This window comes from Camelus ferus, chromosome 25, assembly GCF_009834535.1.
Source record: "Camelus ferus isolate YT-003-E chromosome 25, BCGSAC_Cfer_1.0, whole genome shotgun sequence".
Lineage (NCBI taxonomy): Eukaryota > Metazoa > Chordata > Mammalia > Artiodactyla > Camelidae > Camelus > Camelus ferus.
The window spans coordinates 8,523,461-8,547,153 of NC_045720.1; the positions used below are offsets into that span (position 1 = coordinate 8,523,461).

The following is a 23,693-nucleotide window of genomic DNA, read 5'->3' on the forward strand; positions in this document are numbered from 1 at the left end:
CCCCAAAATAAATAAACTGTCTTAATAATCCACCTTATCAATATTAGTCAGAAGGTCAAGAGTGAGTTTGTGGGGTTCAAATCAGTAGCAAACTAGTAAATGCTTACTGTGGGATCTGCCAGAACCAGGGGTTCCTCCCCATCATTGTCTTGCTCTCTTAATCATAGACAGGTTGAAATTTCAGACCACAAAGTGACAAAGGGTTTTACACATCCTTTACTCCCTGTCAAATGCAACATCCAGGAAATACTTGCAAACCTCCAGCTCTGCCCAAAGGTGAGAAGCAATGATTGTCCAAACAGCCTGGGCCCCAGACTGACACTGTTGGCTCCTGACTGAGGATCAGGAATCAGGCTACAGAAGGGCGCTGGAACCCTGCAGCCGGCTGGCTGGAAACTTTGGGACTATTATTTCAGCAAACAGAGGGGGCCCTTGTTACTTTGTTTCCTGGAGCAGAAACGATGAGCTGATGATGAAAATTGCTTAAACCTCTTCCCATCACGGTATCCCGTAAACCTCCTCCCACAGTAAGAGCTCATTAAACATTCTTTTGCTTTGTTTGGAAAGCAGATCATAGTGACATAAACACCTGAAAAGGAAAAGAGAAAGTAAACAGCACCCCTCTCTGCAAAGCCATCAGACTACAATCTGGATGTGATGTTCCGTTATCTCAGTACAGACAGGAAAGTCACGACAATCTTGACTAACACACCTTGCTTAGGGAAGAATCGTCGAATTCACCAGCACCTCCATTTTTATAAGAAGAAAAAGCTGTTATGCGGCGGACTCTGGGAAGCCCCGTGTATATTTTCCCAGAGGCCCCGCCAACTCAGTGTTCACACAAAAAAACACTTAGAAACTTCTTACCAGAAAAACATTACATGTACATCCAAGGAAACCTCTGCTCCCCTATCCCTAGATTTGAGGAAAAAAATAATTGTGCCACTTTCAAACACAGCAGGCATCCTTCCTGAGGCCCCAGACGCAAATCATTGCAGGCCAGAGCACCTCAAAACCTTCCCAAGTGAACATTCTTAAAAAGAATTTAAAAATAGCTTCTTTAAAAGAATAGGAGGCGCCTTTCCCTTCTGGGAGTTGGTTGGGGGTTTAATAAACAGTAGAGAAAAAAAAATCGCTCTACGTGTACACCTGGGAACTCTTATTCAGGCTGTGTTTGTTCCTGGCAATTTCTCCTCACGTCAGCCTATGGTTGTAAGACACAAGAAGTAGGTTAGGGACTGAAAGGTAAGATCTCTGCCTTTTCCACAGCCCAAGCCCTGCAGGCCACAGTCTTGAAATGGAGCCACCGAGGCCTCCAAAGGGGGCACAGGGCAATGCTGCCACTGAGGCGATTGGAGGATGGTCCAGGAGTGGGCTGAGGAAGCCAGTGGCCCTGCCTGCTTCTGAGAGCAGGCTCCAGCCTGAGACGGGGAACAAGCAGAGTCTTGGGACCGGATAAGCCATCTCAGAGTAAGGAGGTATAAGGGGGCCCCTGCGAGGCCCTGAGCCTGCTGGACTGGGCGTCCTCTCTGGGTCTTCCCCACATCGGCAGCGAGCTGGCCCGCAGTGCGGGGTCTCAGTCACAACTACCTGCGGCTAGAGCTCAAGGCTTCCACATCCATCTCCCAGAGGAGCTAAAAGATCGAGCCCTTTCACGGGGGGACTTCCACCTTCTGCTTTATGCTGGTTCACGGGAAACACCCAGGCTGATGTTAAACCAGGCACGGGTCCCAGAAAAGCCTGCAGGCTAGTGCTTTCCCATCTGTGACCCGTGGTGCCCTAGCAGCCAGCACTGGGAGGCAGGAACGGGGAAGGCAGTTCTCTGGATTCCAAAAACCTGAATTAAACCTCATACTGACAAGCATCAGAAGGCTGCCTTTCGAGGCTCTTGCTCTTGGCTGAGATTCTCTTCAACTGCTTTGGTAATGCCTTCTCTCTCCTGCTGATCAAAAACTAGGCATTTGATTGAATAGTAATAAACACAATTTGGCAAACAGAATCTTTCCAAATTTGGAGTCTATTTGGGGGAGAAAAGGAAAAATTAACAGGCCTTTTGGTAACAAGAGGTTGAAAACAATGCCCTAGGAATATTCTTACACAGCCATTCAACCCTTCATTCATCATTCATTCAGTCATTGATTCCACAGGTACTTATTAAGCACCTACCAAATATGCCAGATGCTGGAGATTTAGTTATGGATAAAACACAGTGCCTGATCCTCAAGGAGACCGGAGCCCAGAGGAACAGGCAAACACACAATAAGGCAATTACATCAGAGTAACTGCTGTGCTAAGGCTAAATGCAGTCTCAGCAGAGGCTTCCTGGAGAAGGCGATGTCTGAATTGGTTTTTAAAGAAATAGTAGGACGTGCAGCCTAGCTGCACACGTTCAAATGCATTAGGTGTAACAGACTGAGTAATTGTTTGATAGGTCATATTGTGGCAGGTGCCTAGGCCCCAGCACAAGGTCAGATGTCATTTGCATTGAGTCTGATTCTGGAGTGTGGTATATTCAGGGCGTAGACAAACTAGGAAGCATTGTGCCACATGTGGAAATCATGTCACCTGTGGAATGATGGGGAAATTGAAACCATTAGCCTGTGGAAGAAAACTCTGGACTTTAGAAGGTGGCCACATGAAGGGAGGTAAATAGATCCTATTCAGAGATCAGAAACAGATCCACTGGGTAGGAGTTGTGAACAAAACCAGGGAAGAACTTTAGAGTACCGTTTCCCAAATGGTATTCCATGGAACATGTTGAGGAGATTCAAGCAAAAATTGTTTTGTAGTTACAAAAGTTTGAAAAATGCAAAGTTTAAAAGTCATACTGCTGCAGAACTTATCAGCACCTTTATTTCAGTAACGTGTACCGTGATACTCCAACCGGAGGATATAAGAATTTTTTCATTCAACAAACAGGTACCGAGTGGCTGCTTAGTGCCAGGCACTTAGTGCCAGGAATAAGCACTGCAGACAATGAAATTAACAAAAGAGACAAAGTCCCTCCTCTCAAGAAGGGCAGGAGACGGAAGTAAGCAAATAGTGAATTCCCACTTCCTAACTGACTGGTCCACAGAACCTCTTTGTAAAGAAGCATCCCTGTATCCTTGTGTTCCCGGGAACAAAATTTGGAGGAAAGACTTAGTTCAGAGGATCTAGTGATGAAAGAGAGTGGTGACTTCCCTGAATTCCAGCACTGAAACTGTGGAAGCTGATTTACAATGTCGATAGGGAAGCTTTAGAGGGTGTTTTGATATTGGAATATGTGATCCGTAAGAGCTAAAGTGCTTTTAACTCAGCAAAGCTGGATGTTTCTAGAGAGTTCACCTTCAGTCTGAAATCTTATTGGGAAGAATTTATTTGCAGACACAAACTGATTACGAAACATCCAAGTTTACGGCTATCCATGAAGCAGTAACATCTGTTTTAAAAAAATAGTAGGTTGTTAGTGTGTATATAGATTAAAAACGATCCCCAAAGAAAAGTCTTCTGGTCAGAAGCCGAACGAGAAGCTTGAGAGGAATTACGATTTTTCCTACCCTATTCAAGAGCAGTTTATAGAGGGTTACGTGGGTGGTCATTTTCACCAGAACCCCGAGACTCGCAGGCCAGACGCTATGTTCAGAAACTTAGGTTCAGAAGGGACTCTGGTTTTCATTTGGGTTTTGATCTGTCTTAAGCACTGGTGAGTAAAGAAGCAACTGAAACCCCCGAGGAGGGCGTGGATCTCGGTTAGGATAAAACGCGGGGCTGCAGTGTCTTTTTGAGAAGAGACGCAGGCATGAGAGGCGACCTAAGCTACAAACTCTGATATTTCCCAGCATTGCTGCTCCAACCTGGCCTCTTAAATGTCTGAAAACACCAGCTGAAGTCAATAAATAGACACATTTTGTATTGCATATTTAGTATCGTATTTAAATTGTACGTGATACATATATTTGAACATATGTTTTAGTGTATAATTGAATTATATATTACATTTATAATAATTGGTATTCAATTAGTCTCAAGGCATTTCCCATTTCCTTCCATTTTACCCAGTTTTTCCTCATTCTCTAGCCAATTGCTCGAATTGTTTATGTAAAAGAATAACCTCAAAATTTTGGAGGTCAACTTAAGATTGGAATCATATTTGAAAACACGATATTTTTAGCATGATTCCAATTTCACTCACACTAGTCCTGTAAGTCTTAAAAAGAGACAGCCATATTCTGTTAAAAACAGCCTGTTCCATCAGAGACTCTAAACAAGCAACTATGACATGTTACACTTTTTCCCAATACTGCTTACAAATGAATCACCATAAAGATATCAGTGTCTGCATCTTTGCTGTTGGCAGCATGATCTTACTGAAGGTGATACACATGCTGAAATCTCAGAGGCCATTACTAATGGAGGAGGAAGGGTATCACAGATAATCTCAAATTACAGTCTCCCCCAAAGCCACTCATACTTTGCAGCAGTACATTGGGGCTAAATGAAAGTAGATGGTTTCCCTTCCTAATTCCAACTTGCTTGACTAATTGAGTTGATGCTGGTCTTCCCTTGAGCGTATATATATATATATATCCTGAAGGTGTGAGGTGGGTTGAGAGAGACTGCTTGTCAAACAGCATATATAACTCTCATGTGTAACTGACAAAGCAAATGATCAGAAAAGGGATCGCTGAGCATGGGCCACCTGCATTAAAACACTAAGGGTATAATTGCAAGGGATAAAAAGAATTGGGTAAGAAGGGAATTCTCAGCATCACTGACATCCCAGCTCTGTAACCTGGTGGCAATGATGAAAGAAAGAGAGGTGTTTCCAAGCTGCTGTCTCATAAGAAGCAGCCACACAGACAGTCAGGAGAATTCTGTGAGGGTCAGACGAGCTCTGAAAGGAGTGGATTTCACTGGTCTCTGCCTTACAAAAGTGGCCAACGGCCCAGGTGCTCAGGAAGCAACATCTATTCCTGGTCTTCTAAAGGCAGTCCTGCAGACTGAAGCCAGTCCCTGACAACGTTTTCAACAGTCCCCATCGATATGAGAAAAATGAGGATGTTTATTGAATTAAATGCATTCAATATCGAGGACCATCCTTTGTTTTGAGCTGATGGCATTCTTATTGAAAAAAGAATGCTCTTTCTTCTTATGAAACTGTGGTCATATTAGAGAGCTGGAGCTGTGGCAATCACTGCTGTGCTGCTGCTGCTATAATTTATATAAATCAGTCCAAAAATATTTTTGAAACTCCCCCTCTCGGTGAAATCCAGAGGTCTAAAAGCCGTTGAAGGCATGAGGGACTGGCAGAGTGGAAGGCTCAATTTAATTCGAAGAAGGAAAACTGTAGGAAAATACAATTTACAAAGAGGAGGGAAGTGCCTAACTAGGAATATGCATAGATACTGAGCTGATTTCATCTCCAGCTGTCAGACTCCAGCTCCAAGCAGCTGCCAGGGGAGCATCCTGGCATCTTTAAGCCAGAATGTACGTCCAGACGAGGGCAGCTTGAGTGTCTTTTCCACCTCCTCTCCAAGACAGGAAACTTAATCTTGTCATTTTCCAAACTGCGTGGAGAGAATTTCTGCTTAAGGAGCCAATAGGAGATCCACGGAGGGTGGACTCCAGCCTCCTTTGCCTTCTGAGATGCTGTTCTAACAGCATTTAACCCCAGGGCTCAAGCCCTCTGGCCCTGCTTGGATCCTGCTGTTCAATTTTCTGGAACATTGATCCCTGCTTCCTTCTCTCCACTCCAGTTCTTTTCCTTGCCTCTCAGCCTGCCATACTTCCCCCTAAGGTCTGTCTTTTTCTCTGTGGTGGCCTCCTTGGTACTCAGAGCTGAAATTAACTCCAGTGCCCTAAGAGCAAATACTTTACTTTCTCATGTTAGCACATGCAACTCCATCCTTTATCCTGGGGCCGGGGAAGAGGTTTCAGTAAATGCCACCAGGGATAAGGCCCTGCTATAGGATTCTTTAAAGACTGTGAATTTAGGTCACAATGGATATCTCCATGAAGGTTAAAATGAGTAGTCCCACAGTACCACAGGAGGGATCCTTATGGAATGGGCTAGAAGGTTCCACGAGGTTGAACCCTCCACTCTGGCTTTGGCTCTGGAGTCAAGAAGATCTGACGTGGCTGCAGATGAGCTGATGGCCCTTGAGCATGACTCTCTGAGGCTCACGGGTAAATGAAGGGCTCATTGGCCTCCAGCAGGCTGTGTCAGCTCTCACAGGCTGCCATCTGCTGACCCCATCACCTTATCTCAGTCTAACCTGTGGTCTAACACTGGCCAAGATGAGAGGCTGGCAGAGAAAAAGGATGCAATGAGTGTGTACAGAGGCAGTTTTCTCTTCCCTCTTTATAGATGTGCTGCATCCCATGCTTCTCCCCGAGGAGATCTCTTGGGGGAAGGGGATGAGCATCGCCGTCCCTATTTCCCTCCAGCTCCAACTCCCACTTTTTTGTCAGAGAAGTTGTCTTAAGTTGGAGCTGTGGGTAAGCACTGCACTGGGCTAGATCCAGCCAGTTGATCTTGAGTCTCCAGGAGACAGCGTCCTCTCTGCCAAATCGGGTGTGTCTTCATAAACCAATGCTGTTTCTGCATCCATGTGGCCCTACCCAGTGGCCAACCACAGTGGTTGGACTTCCCCACCTCCTGCTGTTGAATCCTGTGAGATGGTGAGAGGCTGCAACTGCTTGCATTTTTTTTGCCTAAAGGAAATTAAACACATATATCTATATGAACATATAGATATATAGTGGTCTATGGGGAAAAAACATTTGTGAAGGGTAAAAAAAATCTAACAATCTTCATGAAGTTTAAGGAGGGAAACCTGGCACATATGGCTATCTGTCCATGAGGAATGCTAAATTAAAAAAAAAAAAAAAATGCAAGCCATGGGTCCCCAAGTCTCTCCACCACCATTAAAGGAAAGACCACATGAAAATGTGGAATCTACTTGGTTGGAGATGATCTCTTCTGTGGGCTTTTCAGGTACATTTTCCTTTCTGTTATTTGTGTTGGTTTTCTTTCTCTCATACCAGGGACGGGCCTGGTTAGAGAAAGGGTCTTGATTAACATTTCCAAGCCGACAGCTCTCCAAATACCTGACCCCGAGGAATTCAGTGCACCTCCACAGAGGAAAGGGAGATGCCCCTGTCGATGTGCTGTTTTGCCAGGTTGTGTTTCTCTGAACCAAGTGCTAACTTATTAAATTTCTGTAGGTTTCACTGAATACAACCGCATGGAATGCTGTGACTGTTGCAATGCAACCTAACCTAAACACATTGCATTTCTTTTTAACCCAAAGGGGACTAGCAGGTTTATGGTGTTTGCATGTGCTTTCCCCCTAGACTCTGGCTGCCCTAACAAGAAATTCAATAAATCTACTTCCAAACCATCTTGCACAAGCTTTGCATGTCCAGTCTGGGCCTGAGGAGATTAACAAGAGAATAGAACATACCATCGACTTGCGGAGTGGCGATAAATTGAGAAGAGAGCATATCAAGCCATTCTCACTGATGTTTAAAGACTCCAGCCTGGAGCACAAGGTAGACTCCACAGTGGCTCTTTTTCCGAAGTAAACTGTAAATGTTCATGGGACCGGAGAGAGAGCCCAGGGGCTGTGGTTTTGGTTGGTGTGTTTGCTGTTTGTTTGGTTTGATACTGCCTTTTCTTTTTCTCTTTGAAAATCATGAGTAGACTGAAGGCATGAGAGGAAATGCCGGTCAGATACAGAGAGCCTCAGCTCTGCTCTTTAAGGAAAAGATGACGAAAGGAATGAAGGAGTTCCTTCCAGTTTGAGATTATTAACCCAAGTGACCTTAGCACCCACTTGCCTTTGATTTTAAGTGAATCCGCAACCCTTGTAAAATAATATACAAGGGCATCCAATAACCTGTTGCAAACATTAGTGACAAACACTGTCTTTCTTAGATTCTAGACCCCCGTTCTCCCATTTTCCCAGTTGTCCACTGCTCAGAGCCCCCCTGACGGAGACACAGCAGATGGGTTGTGGATTCAGTTGGGTTCGTATTCTACTTCTGCCAATTCCTTGCTATGTGACCTTCACTAAGTGAAGGATCCTCTGAGCATGAGGTCCTCTCTGCACAATGAGGATGATGGACATGCCTCCCTCATAGGTTATGATGAAAGGCTCCAGGCAAAGCCTTGATCAGATCAACTGTTCAAAAGTGGCAGCCATTACCATGTTGATGATGACTTTTTTTCCATGCCCTTTCTCCCACCCTGACTCCAAACTGTAAATTGTGCGGAGGTGGGTGCTGTCCCTGATCTACAGGGCTGCTCCTTTGCACTGATGGAAGCTGACAGACCTTCCTTGACTGTGCACAGGAGACGCTTGGCATCTGCAGGGGCCTCAGGCAAGAACAGCAGGGAATTTGCAAGCAAATTTCAGGAGTTTGATACGAAACTTTGCGAAGCTCCAGTGAGCAATTTTTTTGTGACTTTGCTCAGCTACCTGGGAGATTCTACTTTTGTAGGTTTGGAGAATTCACACTTCTGTGCACATGCATCTTTCCTAATGAGCTTCTTTGATAACTACCAAAAGGTTGCAAACTCCAAAATTAATATCTTCACCTGCGAATCACAGCTTGAAATGTATTGTGTCTATGTACTAATGAAACAAAAGGAAAAGAAACATTTTGCCTGCTCAACAGGCACCCCCCCCACCCCCACAATAGCAGGTGGACGTTTCTTATGAGTAATATAATTAAAGGCTTACGATCCAAATTAAATGCATTTTCTTTCCTGGTTGCAACATTAAAGGAGCTAAAAAGAGCAGGGTGGTCTTGCAAAGAATCTTCTCTATTGGCCAGTGTAAATGCCTGCGTCCAGGGCAATAGAAAGCCTTTTTATTCATTCTTGCTAAAGGTGTACTTGCTTCACTAACGACCTCACCCCTGCACGCTGTAGATAATTTCTAATGTGTTTTATCCAATAGTGTCTGGCTCTCACCTGCAGGCGTTGGAGGAGGAATGGACCTAGGGGAGGCACCATGTATCTGAGGTTGATTTCTGTGACCAGGGAGGTTCTTCTAAGGGAAGCAAAGCGTAGCATCCTGAACAGACATGCAGGGATTTAGCCCCGGACAGTCCAGCCTTGCACCAGCTTGAGTGTGCTCTGCATTACATGGGTTCCCGGGGTGAGGGCAAGTAGGGCACCTCAGAAAACTCTTCCCTCCCCTCATGTCACAGAGACATTTTTCATCGACTCCTGCCCTGAGACCCTCTCCAGGGGCTGTGTTACTGCTGAGCAGAGGATACATAAAAAGTAATCATCAGCAGGTATTTACCAAATGCCAGGCGCTACTCCAAGCTGTTTGCACAAATGGACCAACAATGACAGTATGAAGGAGATGTCACGATGAGCCTTATTTTATACTTGGTGACTATGATGATTATGTAGCCTGTCCAAACTCCAGCTGTCAGTAGAGGGGCTGCGACCTGAGCCCACTGTGACCCCAAAGCCCAGTGCCCTTGTCTGTTCACGACCCTGTCCCTCCCAGGAGCCCTGGAGACTTGCTCTCCCAGGCGCTTATATGAAGGTGACAATCCTGTGTTATCTTCATCCTCTTCTCTGTGAACTTTAGATAAGGAAGGAGGCACGGGGCAGGGGTTTGGGAGACAGAGCAAGTAAGAAAGGGTCCTAGAAGCCTTACCAACATGAAAACAGGGCCTTCAAATCCACAGGGCTCCGGAAGCCGAAAAATCACATCAGTGACCATCTGCTCTGTGCTTGGTGTTTGTGTGTATCGGTTTACTGCATCCTCAGAGAAACACGACTGCCCCACTTACGAAAGAGAAAGCTGAGCCTCCCAGAGGTTAAGTGGAGGTCCTAGATCTCAAAACCTGGCCGTCCTATTTCACTGCCTAAGATACCATCAACTGTGAGGGGCTTCATTTTCTATGCAGCACAAAGAAAATCCACCCAATGCGCTGTGCTTACAGCCTCGGGGTGAGGATGAGCAGGACTAACCCACCCAGCAGACAGCGAGGGGGCTCACGTGCCTCTAGCCTGGCACTGGTTAGACGGGAAAAGAGCTCTCCAAGAAGGAGAACTCCAAAATGGAATCCATTACACTCGGAATGTGGTTTAAATTAAAAAAAAAAAAATTTTTTTAAGTCAGGTAGAGAATTTTTTTTTCTGAAAGTCTACTTTTTTTTACATTTTTTTATTGATTTATAATCATTTTACAATGTTGTGTCAAATTCCAGTGTAGAGCACAATTTTTCAGTTATACATGAACATACATATATTCATTGTCACATTTTTTCCTCCGTGAGCTACCATAAGATCTTGTGTATGTTTCCCTGTGCTATACAGTATAATCTTGTTTGTCTATTCTACAATCTTGAAATCCCATCTATCCCTTCCCACCCACCACCCCCTTGGCAACCACAAGTTTGTATTCTATGTCTAGGAGTCTGATATTTTTTGTGAATTCTAAGAACCAAAAGACATGGGTTGGTTTTGGTCTGACTCTTGGCAGTGGACTTTCAGGAGAGAAAACTGAAGTTCTGCTCTCTCCTTGCTGTGTCCTTTCATGGTGGGTCACACACATACACACAGAGGACTCTTTAGAGTTAAGCTTCAGGAAAGCCTGCTCACAACTCGTGTGTCTTAGCCAAGTTTGGGCAGCACATGTTCCCTCTCTGTTCCCGGGTTTTCTCATCTGTGAGATGAGATCGTTGGACAGCTCCTAATAGCTTTCAGCAGTCGGTGCTATGAGGCTGTGCATTCCCTATGGTCATGATGAACACATGTCCTGGTTTGCCTGAGATGGTCCTGGTTTACATCCATTTTCTCAATGTAATTATTAATAGCACCTCCTTTCACTCAAATATCACATGGGTGACAAGTTATATGATCCAAGGCTTGGGCCTCAGCCAGGTTAGGATTAGTGATTCTCAACCTCTTCACTTCCCTGCAACCACCTGAGGTTTCTGGGAAGATCCCAGGTGGGGCAGGGGGACCTAATCCAATCATCAAAGGTCCTCTCCAGTTCCTCCCAGATTTCACAGAAGAACCCACTGCCCTTCTTTCGTCTCCAGCTAAAATTTCCTAAGGGAGCTTACAGATCTCAGGGGCAAACAGAAATTAGAACTATGGTAAAGAGATGCAGAAAACATGACATTTTTGTCAAAAACTGTCAATCACATTGGATTTTTCCTTTTATTATATATGTCTTTTCTTCCTAAGAAAAAGTAATGCATTTTCACTACCAAAAGCTTCCACCAAGCATATAAGGCAAAAAGAAGAAAATGGCATCTCCTGTGACCTTACAGCCCAGGGTAACCTCTGTTAACATTGTGGCATCTGTCATGCTGGTCTTTCATGAGTGCAATTCTTTGTATTTATCTATGCAATTTCTCTATTAAAATGGGACCCTTTTCTACATTCTTTGCTTGAGCATTTTCCCACATTATTAAATATTCAGTTACAAAATAACTTTGGCAACTGCATACTACTCTATTGCATGATTCAACCATTTTTGGCTTTTTTCCCCCTCAGTTTTTCACTGTTATAAATTATAAATTATAGACTACATCGCAATGACCATTGTCGTAGTAAATCATATATCCATGTGGTTAATTATCTTCTTAGGATAAAACTGTAAAAATAAGTATAAGAGAATGCACATTTTAAAATAATCAAGGTGCATTCTAAAATCACCCTCAAAAACTGTGCATGTACTTTTTTTAAAAATTGCCAACTTGATAAGAAACAGCATCATCCTGTAATTTTTTGTAAAATTACTATTGAGGTCGAATGTCTTTCTATATATGTTTTCTATACTTTAGTCTTTGTATTTCTTTTGTGATTTGTACATTCATCTTGATTGTGCAATCTGTACATTTATCTTAATTGTGTGATTTGAACATTTGTCTTAATCGCCATCTTTTATTGTGCCGAGCACCTCTGTCTTATTGATTTGGGAGTGTTCTTTATCTCATGAAGAACTTAACCCCAGAACACTTACAAGAAGATGATATTTCTCAGCTTCTGGCCTTTATTTCTCTTCTAGAACAAGGCTCAGAATGAAGCTTAGGATGGGGAAGGCAATTAATTATAATTACTTATGGATGTTTCCAGGCCAGAGAAACCAACCCAAAACCTTTAGTGCCTTAGGAGAGCTTAATAACATAGAAACACTCTTACTTGGAATGACTTCATTTAGCCTGGTATTTCAAAAACAACGTGACCACCTCAGAATGAGGCAACTTCCTCATCTTGAATAAAGATTAAGATAAGTTTAGTATATGCTTCAGAATTGAAAACTTATGTTTTGATGTGGGCATTCTAGTGCGCTAAGTCCTAAAATCAAACCGTATCAATGACAATTAGATTTCCTTCCTTCTTTCAATGCTAGTATCTTTCTGTTAAATTGTGAACCTTTTTTCTTCAAGAAATCAAGGCTTCCTTTGTCACCGTTACCAATTTAAGCCATAACAAGCCTCGTTGTCCTAGGCTAACAGGTTTCAAACCTGAGGATCTTGTTTAAAATGCAAGTACCTGACCATCACTCTGCCCTCAAGATCCTGATTCTGCAGGGGGACCTACCATTTGAGAAAACCCTTCCGGGATTCTGGCGTCCTGAGTTGTTGTCACCTTTCTCTGTCCTTGGCTGCATCCTGGGACTTGGGTTAATCACTTGCCTTATGCCTTGAGAGATCAGGTCACATCAGACGTTCCCAGGTCCATACTGAAGGCCAACATGGCCTCAGACAGACCTAGAAGGAATGTCTCCATAAGCCTCACAATGGCCCCAGGAGCTCAGGCTCTGGGGTCAAACAAAGCTTGATTCAAATCCCACTTTGGAAATAGATGTGGGTGCAGTGAAGGGTTGATTGATTTGTGGATCATTATTGGATACCAACAAATTGATAGCATTCCATCACTCAGCTAGACACCCACACACCTGCAAAAGCTTCATTTATCTCACAAGTGTTTTGTTTTCCGTAAAAGACAGAGGAAGGAACATAGCCTTGATTACGCAGTAGATGTGACTGGAACCCAATTCCTGCCAGATACGGGCTGAGTGATGCAGGATAAGGTGTTTGATCTCAGCGAGATGACAGTGATCATACTACCTGCCCTCACTGGACTGCTGTGAAAATTAGGTGACATAATACTCACATAATAAACCTGTGAATAAATGCAGCAGTTATTCTTTTCCCTCTCCTTCCAATTAACCCTATGCCAATCCAGTTCTGGGTGAGGCTAAACCCTCACTGAAAATAAATCTTACACTTCTAGAGCTTCTTTAGAGAAACTACTTCATTAAAAAAGGAGGGAGCAATCCTAATGTGTCTTGTATCCCAGGGTATGGGAAGCAGTGCCAATGTATTAGACTAATTCATGGTTGTTTCTGAGGTCCATTCTTGCTCAGATCATGCTTCACTTTCATTCTAACAAAGATTTACGTAAGCTCAAATTTTTAACACATTTTTGTCTTTGTATTGTAAACCACATCACTGAAATACACCAAGACACATGATCATGCACCTTATGAAGATGATTTTACCTTGAAAATAGCAAAGTTGCCCCAGAGAGTGCCGCCAATGAGACCTTACACACTGGGGTCAAACTCTCTGGATCCTCTACTTACAATCTGGGAAGTCCCGGTTGAATTACTCAGTTATCCTCATTTTCAGTTTCATTATCTGCAAAATGGGGATATGATAAATAGGATCTTTTTTAAAGTGTTGCTATGATAATTAAATGAAATCATCTACATAAAGCATGTAGCATATTGCCTACCTTGCACTAGACAATACTCACTATTATTCGATTTGTTGCACTAGATTTGGACCATTTCCTGAATCAACCAAAGCCTACAGATTGAAAAATAATAAGACAGTTGTCCCTCTGTAGCAGCAGGACATTGGTTCCAGCACACATACACACCCCTGCCCTGTGGATACCGAAATCCACAGATACTCAAATACTTTACATAAAATGATGTAGCATTTGCATATAATCTGCACACATCCTCTTGTATACTTCAGATCATCTCTAAGTTACATATGACACCCAATACAATATAAATCCTATGTAAATAGCTGCAAATACAGTGTAAATACTATGTAAACAGTTGCTGGGGAGTGGCAAGTTCAAGTTTTGCTTTTGGGGACTTCTTGGGCATTTTTTCATGGATTTTTTTTATTTGTGGTTGGTTGAATCTGTTCACGTGGAGCCCATGGATACTGACGGCTGACTATAATCAAAATTTTAATCTAAGCTCTCAAAGGAAGCATTTGTAATTTGCCCCAAGTGGCATGGCCTTTTTAATTAGCATAAATCCCATTTAGAGTTAGTTCATTTCCTGCCCGAAAACAGGGGTCTAATGGAACGAATACTCCATCAGGAGCCAAGAGATGTGGCTTCTCGTCTGAACTAGTCCACCAACCACTTAATTGACCTTGATCAGCTCTTCCCCATATCTGGTTCTTAAATTCCTCATTTGTTTTATATACATACATACATATATGTAGCCACATTCTCTTCTAGACCAAGGACTCAGTGAAGTATAAGGGCCCAGTGGTCATTTCCAAGGACACCTTTCCTAAAGGTCCCTGGAGGAGTGGAGAATTCCACTCCTTGGTAGAGGATCTTTTAGGAAGCAAGGGAATGAATAAGGACAAAATCTTTTCCTAAGACAAAAGACCACATGCAAGATTATAATTCCCCTTAAAAGAATTCTTTATAGCATGATTAACCAATCAGTCAGCAACATTTTAGGAGACCCTACTGAGTACAAGGCATAATATTGTACAGAGAAATAGCAGACAGCATTCTAGAAGGCAGCACTGTGATTGAGAAGCTGGCTTCAAAAAGGTAACAAGTATAGCAAAAAAATATGCAATTAATTGAATATAGGAAACTGATTATAGAAAATTGACTGTGTAAGGTGCCCATGTGCTATAACACCACAGTAAGCACTTTGCATATATGAACTCATTTCTTCCTCCCAGCAAGAGATAGTTTTTACTATTACGCCCATTTTCTGAATGAGAAGACTGTGGCACAGAAGACTTAGCCACTTAGCCCAAGTTTACATAGCTAGTACGTGCTGGACCTGGGCTTCGGATCCAGGCAGCCTAGCTCTAGATTAGCCCATGCTCACCACTGAGATGTGAAAGAATGAGTGGGCCAAGTAAGGACAGAACAGAGGCCAGCTATAGAGCCTAACTATGGCAGGAAGGAGACTACGTATGCCTTAATATAGCTGTGAACCAGAGTGCTCAGACCTTCACAAGTTAAGAGGAAGTGAAATGAATCACCACTCAGTCTTTGTACCCTGTCATCCTGAGCCAATTAAGAACTTCTTTTCCATAATTCTGTCTCCTTTGCATTTCCAAAGTTACAATGCACTCCATTATGAAACCCAGACTTTTGTATTTGATTGATGTCATCATCACAAAAATAGTAAGGTTCTTTCTTCATGGGACTGTGATAGGCACTGGAGTTCAAACATAAAAATAATAGAATTTATTATTAAATTCTAGCATAATAAAATACAATAAGATGGAATAGCATTGCAAAACCTATGGATGGTATTAATTCCCCCATTTGGCAGAGAGGTTAAAAGGCACTGGCTTTGCTCACAGTGAAACAGAGTAGAAGACCTGAAGGCAAAGTATGTCTTCCTACTTTGTCACCAACCAGCTTTCCATCCGAAGAAAATGAATAACGTAAAACAGTATGCATTTTTGTCTGGACAGATGATGAGTATGTGAGATCAGTAAAAACGTTGAAGAGAGGAGTCAGAGACTCAGGCTTGGGATCTACAGGAAAGGACCTTTTCACAGTGAGAGTGAGCCCCAGTGGGAAAGAAATCCTTTGCAAAAGAATGAGCTCTCGGGCACTGGCCACATTCCACTTGAGGGTGTTTGAAACTCTAGGGTGTCCCGCCCCAGCTCAGAGAAAAGAAACCCGCTTCCACCAACAAAGCAGAAAAGGTTATCTGATGCTAATCAGCAGGCATCTGAGTGGACATCAGGAACCTTACGGAAAGGATTCCTGAGGGCAGGGTCCATTATGACTCCAAGATGCTGCGATGATGGTAGTGATGATGGGGTGATGAGGAGGATGCTAATGATGAAGATGAAGAAAAGGAACAAGAGAGAGATTACTTACATGAAAAATTATTATTGTTGTTTTTAAATCTCATTATCAAATCTATATAAGCAAGCTGGTTTGAAATTAGTCAGCCAAGAAAGAATAATTAGATCTTGTGCAATTGGTTGTTAGAAGGAATTCAGACGTTGATCTTTCCTTGAGTTACCTGCTTTGTGGCTAACTCATTCATTTTTGCGCTGGTGTGTGTAGGTCTCTATGATGGCACCCTGTTCTTAGGCAGCATTCTTGGGAACTGTCAGTAACAGGGATTTTGTGCAATTTTATCAGGACTGAGAATGGCTGTAATGATGCTTCAGGGGCGTGTTCCCAGTTGCCCTCTAGATACTGAGCAAGTTGTCAGCAAGTAGACGGAGGCCTCGACTCCAGGGAGCAGAAAAAGCATTGCCCTGCAACAGCGATGAATGTGCAGTCTCTGAGCAGCACTGCGCTTCCCCCACATCACTCACCATTTACAGGTCATTGTCATTCTCCAATCAGAGCCATGATATTGAGCAGTGAGTTCAATCTAAAATCCAAACCACACCAAGAAGTAGGCAAGAGGATAAAAATCATGTAACCACTGATTGTGCCTCCCATACCAACAGCAGGTTGGACTAATTTTATCATTTCACTGACCTGACCACAGACTTCTCTTGGAATTAGGAACAGAGAGCCTAAGATGTTGTGAGAGCTCTATTTACCAGCTTCCTTTATAAAATAACTGTGAAATTCAAATCAGAGATCATAAAGTTCCAGAGCCAGGCTTAGCGTTCAGGTCCCAGCCCCAAAAATGTTCTGTGCAACATCATTTGTGACAAGTCACTAGACCTCTCTGGCATTGAAGTAAAAAGAGGGACTTGATTCAGGCTGACTTTAAGATCTTTCTCAGTTTTAAAAAATCTTTTCTTCCTTGTGAAGAAATTGGACTCTTCCTTGGTTTAGTGACTCCAAGATGGTTCAGGAAACCAGGCAGGACTAAGGCAAGTACATACACATTCAGCGCTGACCTTCCAGGAGCTTTTAAGGCTGGGCAATGAAATTACTGAGTACTCTGGATAATCAAAATAAAGTTACCACCCTTGCCCAGGGCCACCTCGAGCAGACAGCAGAAGGGCAGTCAAGCCTATTGGCCGATCTCTTGGTTTCTCTCGTGTGAAATGAAAGGGCTGCCCTTGCTGGAGATTTCTTTGTCTGCTTTCTATTCTAAGATTCGATGAATTTATTTTTCAATAGTTTTTATGAAAAAGGAGACTCTCTGGTAAACCATTTCCTTGGGTCCCCAAATCTAACAAGAAACAGAGCAAGATCCTTAAATGTGTTAACGTTTACTCATGAAGAAAGTCAATGTGAATTTGATTTGCTGCATAAATGGATGTGTGCTTTTGTGTTTTGTTAAAATGACGTTAGTTTAGAGGGAGGAGGAGAACTGGTTTATGAGCTCATGCGAAGTCCCTCTCCCCTTCCCTGTTACTATGAAGGGAATCATATTTGCCCCTGGGCTCTCACTGGAGGGTTGGTGGGACGGATGGAGATAATGCTCTATGAAGGGTTTATTAATGGATTCCTCTAAAATACCTAGTCTCTTCTTGATGTTTCCCCTCAAAGCCAAACGCTGGTAAAACTTAACTCTTCCAAAAGTCCAACTCTGCTGCAAAGTAATTCATTCTCCTTTTTTTTTTTTAATTACAGTATTCTCAAATGAGGGATGAAGTATTCAAGTCAAACTTGGTCTGTGCATTTATCGTCCTTCTGTTTATCACGGCAATACAAAGTTTGCTTCCTTCTTCAAGGTAAATATGAAAGGACTAAGTTATGAAGGGAAATGTTTTTGTGAGCTGATGGGCCCTCACCTGGAGCCGGCTGACCTTTTCCAGGGATCAGAATTTAAAATAACCAGATCCAGGATTCATACCAAAATGTTTGCCGACATCAGTGTCTATTCTGGTTGCCCCACTCTGCATAATATTCTCATTGCTCTGCTAAAGCAAGAGCTTTTTCCCCATCTTAATAAAGACAACAACCCAGGTCAAAATAGGCTTCCCTCTTATTTGACATCGCACCCACGGATGCAGAAAGTAGGTTTCAGTTCCTCCGTTACCACTAACTTGCTCCTTTGTTAATTACCTCTTTGTTGTTCATAAGATACAGCATCACAGCTTCCGGGGGCAGCAAAATTGGCACTTTAATGCAAACACCCATCTGTGGCCAGTCACTGTTCCAGATACTTTACATACAATAACTCATGGCAACCCTATGATGTAGGTCCTGTTACTATCCCCATTTTAAAGAGGAGAGAACTGAGGCTCAGAGAAATGAAGTAAGCCGTTCAAGATCTCACAGTTGAAAAATGTTACAGCCTGGATTCAAACTGAGGAAGTCTTGCCCCAGAGCCTGGACTCTTACCACTCTATTAGACACAGACAAAGCATACAAATGACAGGTGCCAGAGCCGGCATTTGAACTTAGCTCAAGATTAGTCCATTGGCCGTGTTTTTTGCTGTCTCCTGCACTGTAAGGTAACCCCTGGCTTTTTTCTCAGATAAATTCCCTTCTCCCTAAACTTACCAGGAGTTTACCCCTTTAGTGTGGTTAAAAATAACATCAACAAATATTAGTTCAATGTCTAACACAGGCAAAGCAACTTGCTAGCCCTTGAGAATGGTATAATTTTGCAAAGGAAGTCTGCATCCTCTAAGACATAATTTAATGGGAGAGGGAGACATTAATAATGGCTTCCAGTTACTGAGCACTTATCATATGCCAGGAAAATGCTAAATCCTTTTCACAAATTGTCTCAATAAAGCCTCAAAAACAACCAATAAGTGAGGCAGCATTCTAATTCTCGTCTATATAATGACTGAGCTGGGATTTGAACACAGAGACAGTCTGTGCTTTTAATTACTTAACTGCTTTGTGCCAAAATCAGTGATTCATTCTGACTAGGCGGTTTAAGGAAAGCTGGCAGAGAAGGTCACGTTTTGAGCTGAGTAGGATGAGGGAGAAAGGGTGGAAGGGTATTCCCAGTTTAGAAAACAATGCAGGAAAAAGCACAGAGATGCAGACGACCTTGTGTTTGCAGCCTGGTGAGTAAATGGGAGAGTCTGAAGTGAAGCATTTGTGCGAGGATGTGGTGGGCAACTTGGTGGAAAAGGGAGTGAGCCAGCAGGAGTTCAATGTCCACGTGCTATGTTCAGGAGTTTAGAATTGACCCTCGGAGCAGGAAGGAGGCCCTGGAGGTTTTGGAGAAAGGTTGCAGCATGGGTCTGTGAAGGAAAGATGTTCAAATTAACTACCAGTCAGGGAATGGCAGTGCTTGACCTTTTCTAGATTAGCAAGGATATTAAGAGGACAGAAAGGATTCCAAGAAGATGGTGGTAGAAGTAACATATTTCTGAATTTCTCAGAATTCCCACATCTCTGAGCAACTAGATAGCAAAACCAAAACCCTCAAGGACCATATTTACAACAAAAATAGCTTATGTGATAGCCCCACAAATTCCAGAACAGGGATGGGTAATGACAGTCTCCCAACAGCCCCAAGACTGTTGTGATATCAGCATCTCTGTGGGAGGAACTGGAAAGAAACAGATGGGCATCTGGGAACAAAGGAGCCCCCATACAGCCAAAAGATGCACTGAGAAGTGTCACTGGAATAAACTGCAAAAGCAATTGAAAGTGGGAGGGGTTTTGCCCAATCCAACAGCGGGAGCTTGTAAAGGTCTGCAGTTAAGGTCTGAGGAGCTCGAACCATCAAGACACTATGAACTCTCAAAATGACCAGCCAAACCTCCTTCCCAGGACAGGGCCCTGGAGGGAACTTGTGTGAATGGAATCAAAATTACTCACAATGAGAGCAGTCGTGAAGAAGGAAAATGGAGAGTCCAAGTAAAAGTGGGGAGGGAATCTAGCCATCATGGTTTTGAACACTATGTGAAAAGAGCTGAAGAAAGAACGCTGTGGAGTCACATCTGGAACCACATCCCTTGCTAAGTGTTCAGCCAAGTTAATTTTACAAAAAAGTAGCAACAAAGTGTGTTGGTGACAATCCCATACCGAACTATTATGAGAAAAAAAGAGAATTAAAAGTAAATGAAAAAAAAAAGTAGATGAATATCCCAAAAGGCTATGAAAGCACTCGAAAAAGACATGCCTACAACATATATCAAAACTTCAACCTGCTATTTCAAAAAGAACTGAAACCCTTCATGTCATTCAAGACATCAAGTAACAACCTAAATCAGAGTTAGAAAAAAACTGAGAAATTCAGGAAGAGAGCTCAGAAAAGAAATAAAAATATAAGAAAGATACGTTTCAGAAGTGAAGACTTAATAAGAGGAAACATAGAGCAGATAAACACAGCAAATAACAACTTAAGAGAAATGGAAGGTGGAAAGGGAGAATATTTTTAAAATCAAAAAGAACACAGGGAACTATATTCCGTATCTTGTAGTAACTTATGGTGAAAAAGAATATGAAAACAAATATATGTATGTTCATGTACGACTGAAGCACTGTGCTGTACACCAGAAATTGACACAACATTGTAAACTAATTATACTTCAATAAATATATATATAAATAAAAATAAAAATAAAGTCAAAAAGAAGATTTAAAGCATTGACAAAGCCCCATCCCCCCAGGCCTTCTCACCGCACCAAAAATCCAGTATATTGTTCGTGGGCTAAAAACTGCCAGAAAGGACTGCAGGAACCAGACTCTTTCTTAGGGGAGCTCAACTCAAGAGGGAAGAGAAGAACAAGACATGAGAGGAATCTGAATCCACTGGTACATAGCATACAGCAAACACTAAACATAGCCTAACTCATAGCCAGAGTCATATAAATCCTTCTAGTAAAGGTCCATTCACCTCCGTTTCTGTTACCTGATACAGTATGAGCAGTTTTCAGTAGAGAATGACAAGGCACCCCAGAAGGAAAGAAGAGGCAAATCATCCTCGAACCAGACTCAGTTATGACACAGATGCTGAAGTTATCAGGAAGGGAACATGAAATAACTGTTATTAATCTATCAAAGGTTCCAACGCAAAAAGGAGACACCATGCAAGAAAAGATGGGCCGTATAAATCGAAGGAAACTCTAAGAAAGTATCAAGAAGACACGCTAGATCTCAAAACACTGACAGAAATAACGAATGCCTTTGACGGGCTCATCAATTGATTCAACAAGGCCAAGGGAAGAATCAGTGAGCTTGAATATAGGTCAATAGAAACTTCCTAAATTGAAATGCCAAGAGAAAAATGAAAGAAAGAAAGAAAAGGAAGATCAAAGCAAACAAGCTATCTGGGACAATTTCAAAAGGTGTAACATACACATAATTGGAATACCAGAAGGAGAGGAAAGGAGAAGTGAGCAGAGGAAATCTTTGAGGTAATAATGTCTGAACATTTTCCAAAATTAGTGACAGACACCAAACGACAGAACCAGGAAACTCAGAGAACGCCAAGCAGGATAAACACAATAAATAAATAACAAAAAAATAAATAAATAACACACTTAAGTAAGTCATTCAAATTGCAGAAAGCCAGAGACAAAGAGAAGATCTTAATAGAAGACAGGGTGATAGGGAGTTGGGGGTAGGCGATGGGAATACTACTTATCTATAGAGAAACAGGAAGAATTGCATCGTACTTCTTGTCAGAAACCATGCAAGCAAGAAGAGAATGGAGTGAAATATTTAATATGTTGAAAGAAAAAAACCCACCAACCTAAAATTCTATATGCTTCAAAAGCACAAGAGAAATGAAGACATTCTCAGAAAAATAAGAACTGCATTTCCAGTTGACTTTCTCTGCAAGGAATTTTTTTTTTTAAGTTCTTCAAAAATAAGGAAAATGATGTGGGTCAGAAACTTGATCTACACAGAGAAAGAAAGAGCTAAGAGAAAGAATAAATGAAGTTAAATAAAATGTTTTTTCTTATTCTTAATTGATCTAACCATTGAGAACAACAATATTAATGATGTATTCAGTGGCTATAAATATGGATAATTGAAATGAATGACAGCAGTGTCACTGAGGGTGCTTTGTTTTAAGGTACCTGCATTACACATGAAGTGCTGTAGTGTAATCTGAAGGTAGATCTAAATTGATTTAAAATGCATACTGTAAACTCTAGGGCAAGCACACAAAAAATTTAAACAAATATAATTTATATGCTAAGAAAGGAAATAAAAATGAAATGATATAAAACGTTCAATTAAAAATCAGAAAGCATGCAAAGGGAGGGCGGATACTACCTGGGGAGTGAGGAGAGGGGGCGTTAAACAGACAAAGTCCGGGAGACTTTTTAAGGTGGTAAAACTAGCATGATGCTGTAATGGTGTGTCCATGGCCCTGTGAATTTGTCAAATCCTGTGGAACTTTACTGCACAACCTTTAACATATACAATTTTTAAAAATAATTTAAGAGTTCAAGGGATCCCATGATCAGACTGTCATAAAAGAACCTAGCTGTATTAAAAGTGTGAAACAACCTCACTGAAATGGGATGGGAGGGGGAGAACAGGTAGTTTTCTAAGTAGGTCTGGAGCTGAGCAGACTCTGTAGGACTAAATATAAAAAGAACTGCACATAAGCACTGAACTTCAATTAATAAAGATGCTTCTCTTGGAGATATGTGTGAACAACCTGAACCACAGTATATGTACACGGTAACTGAACAAGGAAGTCATGAATGGCAGATGGTGGGGAGTCACGTTTTTTGTCCTTGGAGTGGAAGGCTACAGATAAACAAGACGAAAAGGCTAGAATGATCCCTATGGTAAAGTATTAGAGATGGAGACATTAGTATGAATTTGTTTACCATAATATAGATACTTATTATATAAGATGTCTATATAAACACAGATATGTTTATATACACCGATTAGAATCCACGTATGTATTTCTTTGCTCTGTCAGCAGAGGACGCCCAGGAGCAATGACACCTCAGTCATATTAAGCACATCAAGCAATGAACACAACGTAACATGAAATCCAATACAAGGAACCAGGGATCCTTAGAGAACAGGCTGATTCTACGTCAGGGATTGTAAATATACAAGAGGAACCTGGAACATCACGGAGGGCCAGAGAATAAGGAAGTGTTAAAACACATAAACACATAAACACACACACACACACACACACACACACACACACACACACAATGATGGAGGTATGTCAGAGGGACACAGGAAAAGCTCCCAAGAACCAAGACTGGAACAACTTGAACAAGAAAATAAATAAAATTGCATCAGGTTATAACCCAAAACATAAAATAAATATCCCACAGGTTCATCCTGATATAAATGACCAAATAAATAAATAAAAGGGGAAGAATAGATAAATTTCCTATGCAGAAAAATCTAAATAATTTATGTAAATACTCTGTCCTCCATGAAGTGGAACTTGGCTCCCCACTCCTCACGTGCAGTTGTAGTGGAAGTGGCTTCCTGCCAAGGAAGGGAGGAAAACACGGGGAAGCCTGACAAACACTTCCTCAGCCAGCTGCTCACTGCTTCCATCAGCAGGCGTAAGTCACGTTGATTAACATGTAACGAGAAC

At 42.1% G+C, this 23,693-nt stretch overlaps 1 protein-coding gene across 2 annotated transcripts in view; it reads left to right on the plus strand.

The window, feature by feature from the left end:
* The window catches only part of ADCY8 (adenylate cyclase 8), a 150,904-nt gene that overhangs the window by 71,799 nt on the left and 55,412 nt on the right, over positions 1 to 23,693 (plus strand). The window contains exons 7-8 of one of the 2 annotated variants that reach the window (XM_032467721.1): positions 7,339 to 7,536; positions 17,819 to 17,919. In XM_032467721.1, coding sequence (XP_032323612.1) covers positions 7,339 to 7,536; positions 17,819 to 17,919 — 299 coding nt within the window. The remainder of the gene's footprint in view (positions 1 to 7,338; positions 7,537 to 17,818; positions 17,920 to 23,693) is intronic. The other variant, XM_032467722.1, reaches the window with a different exon arrangement.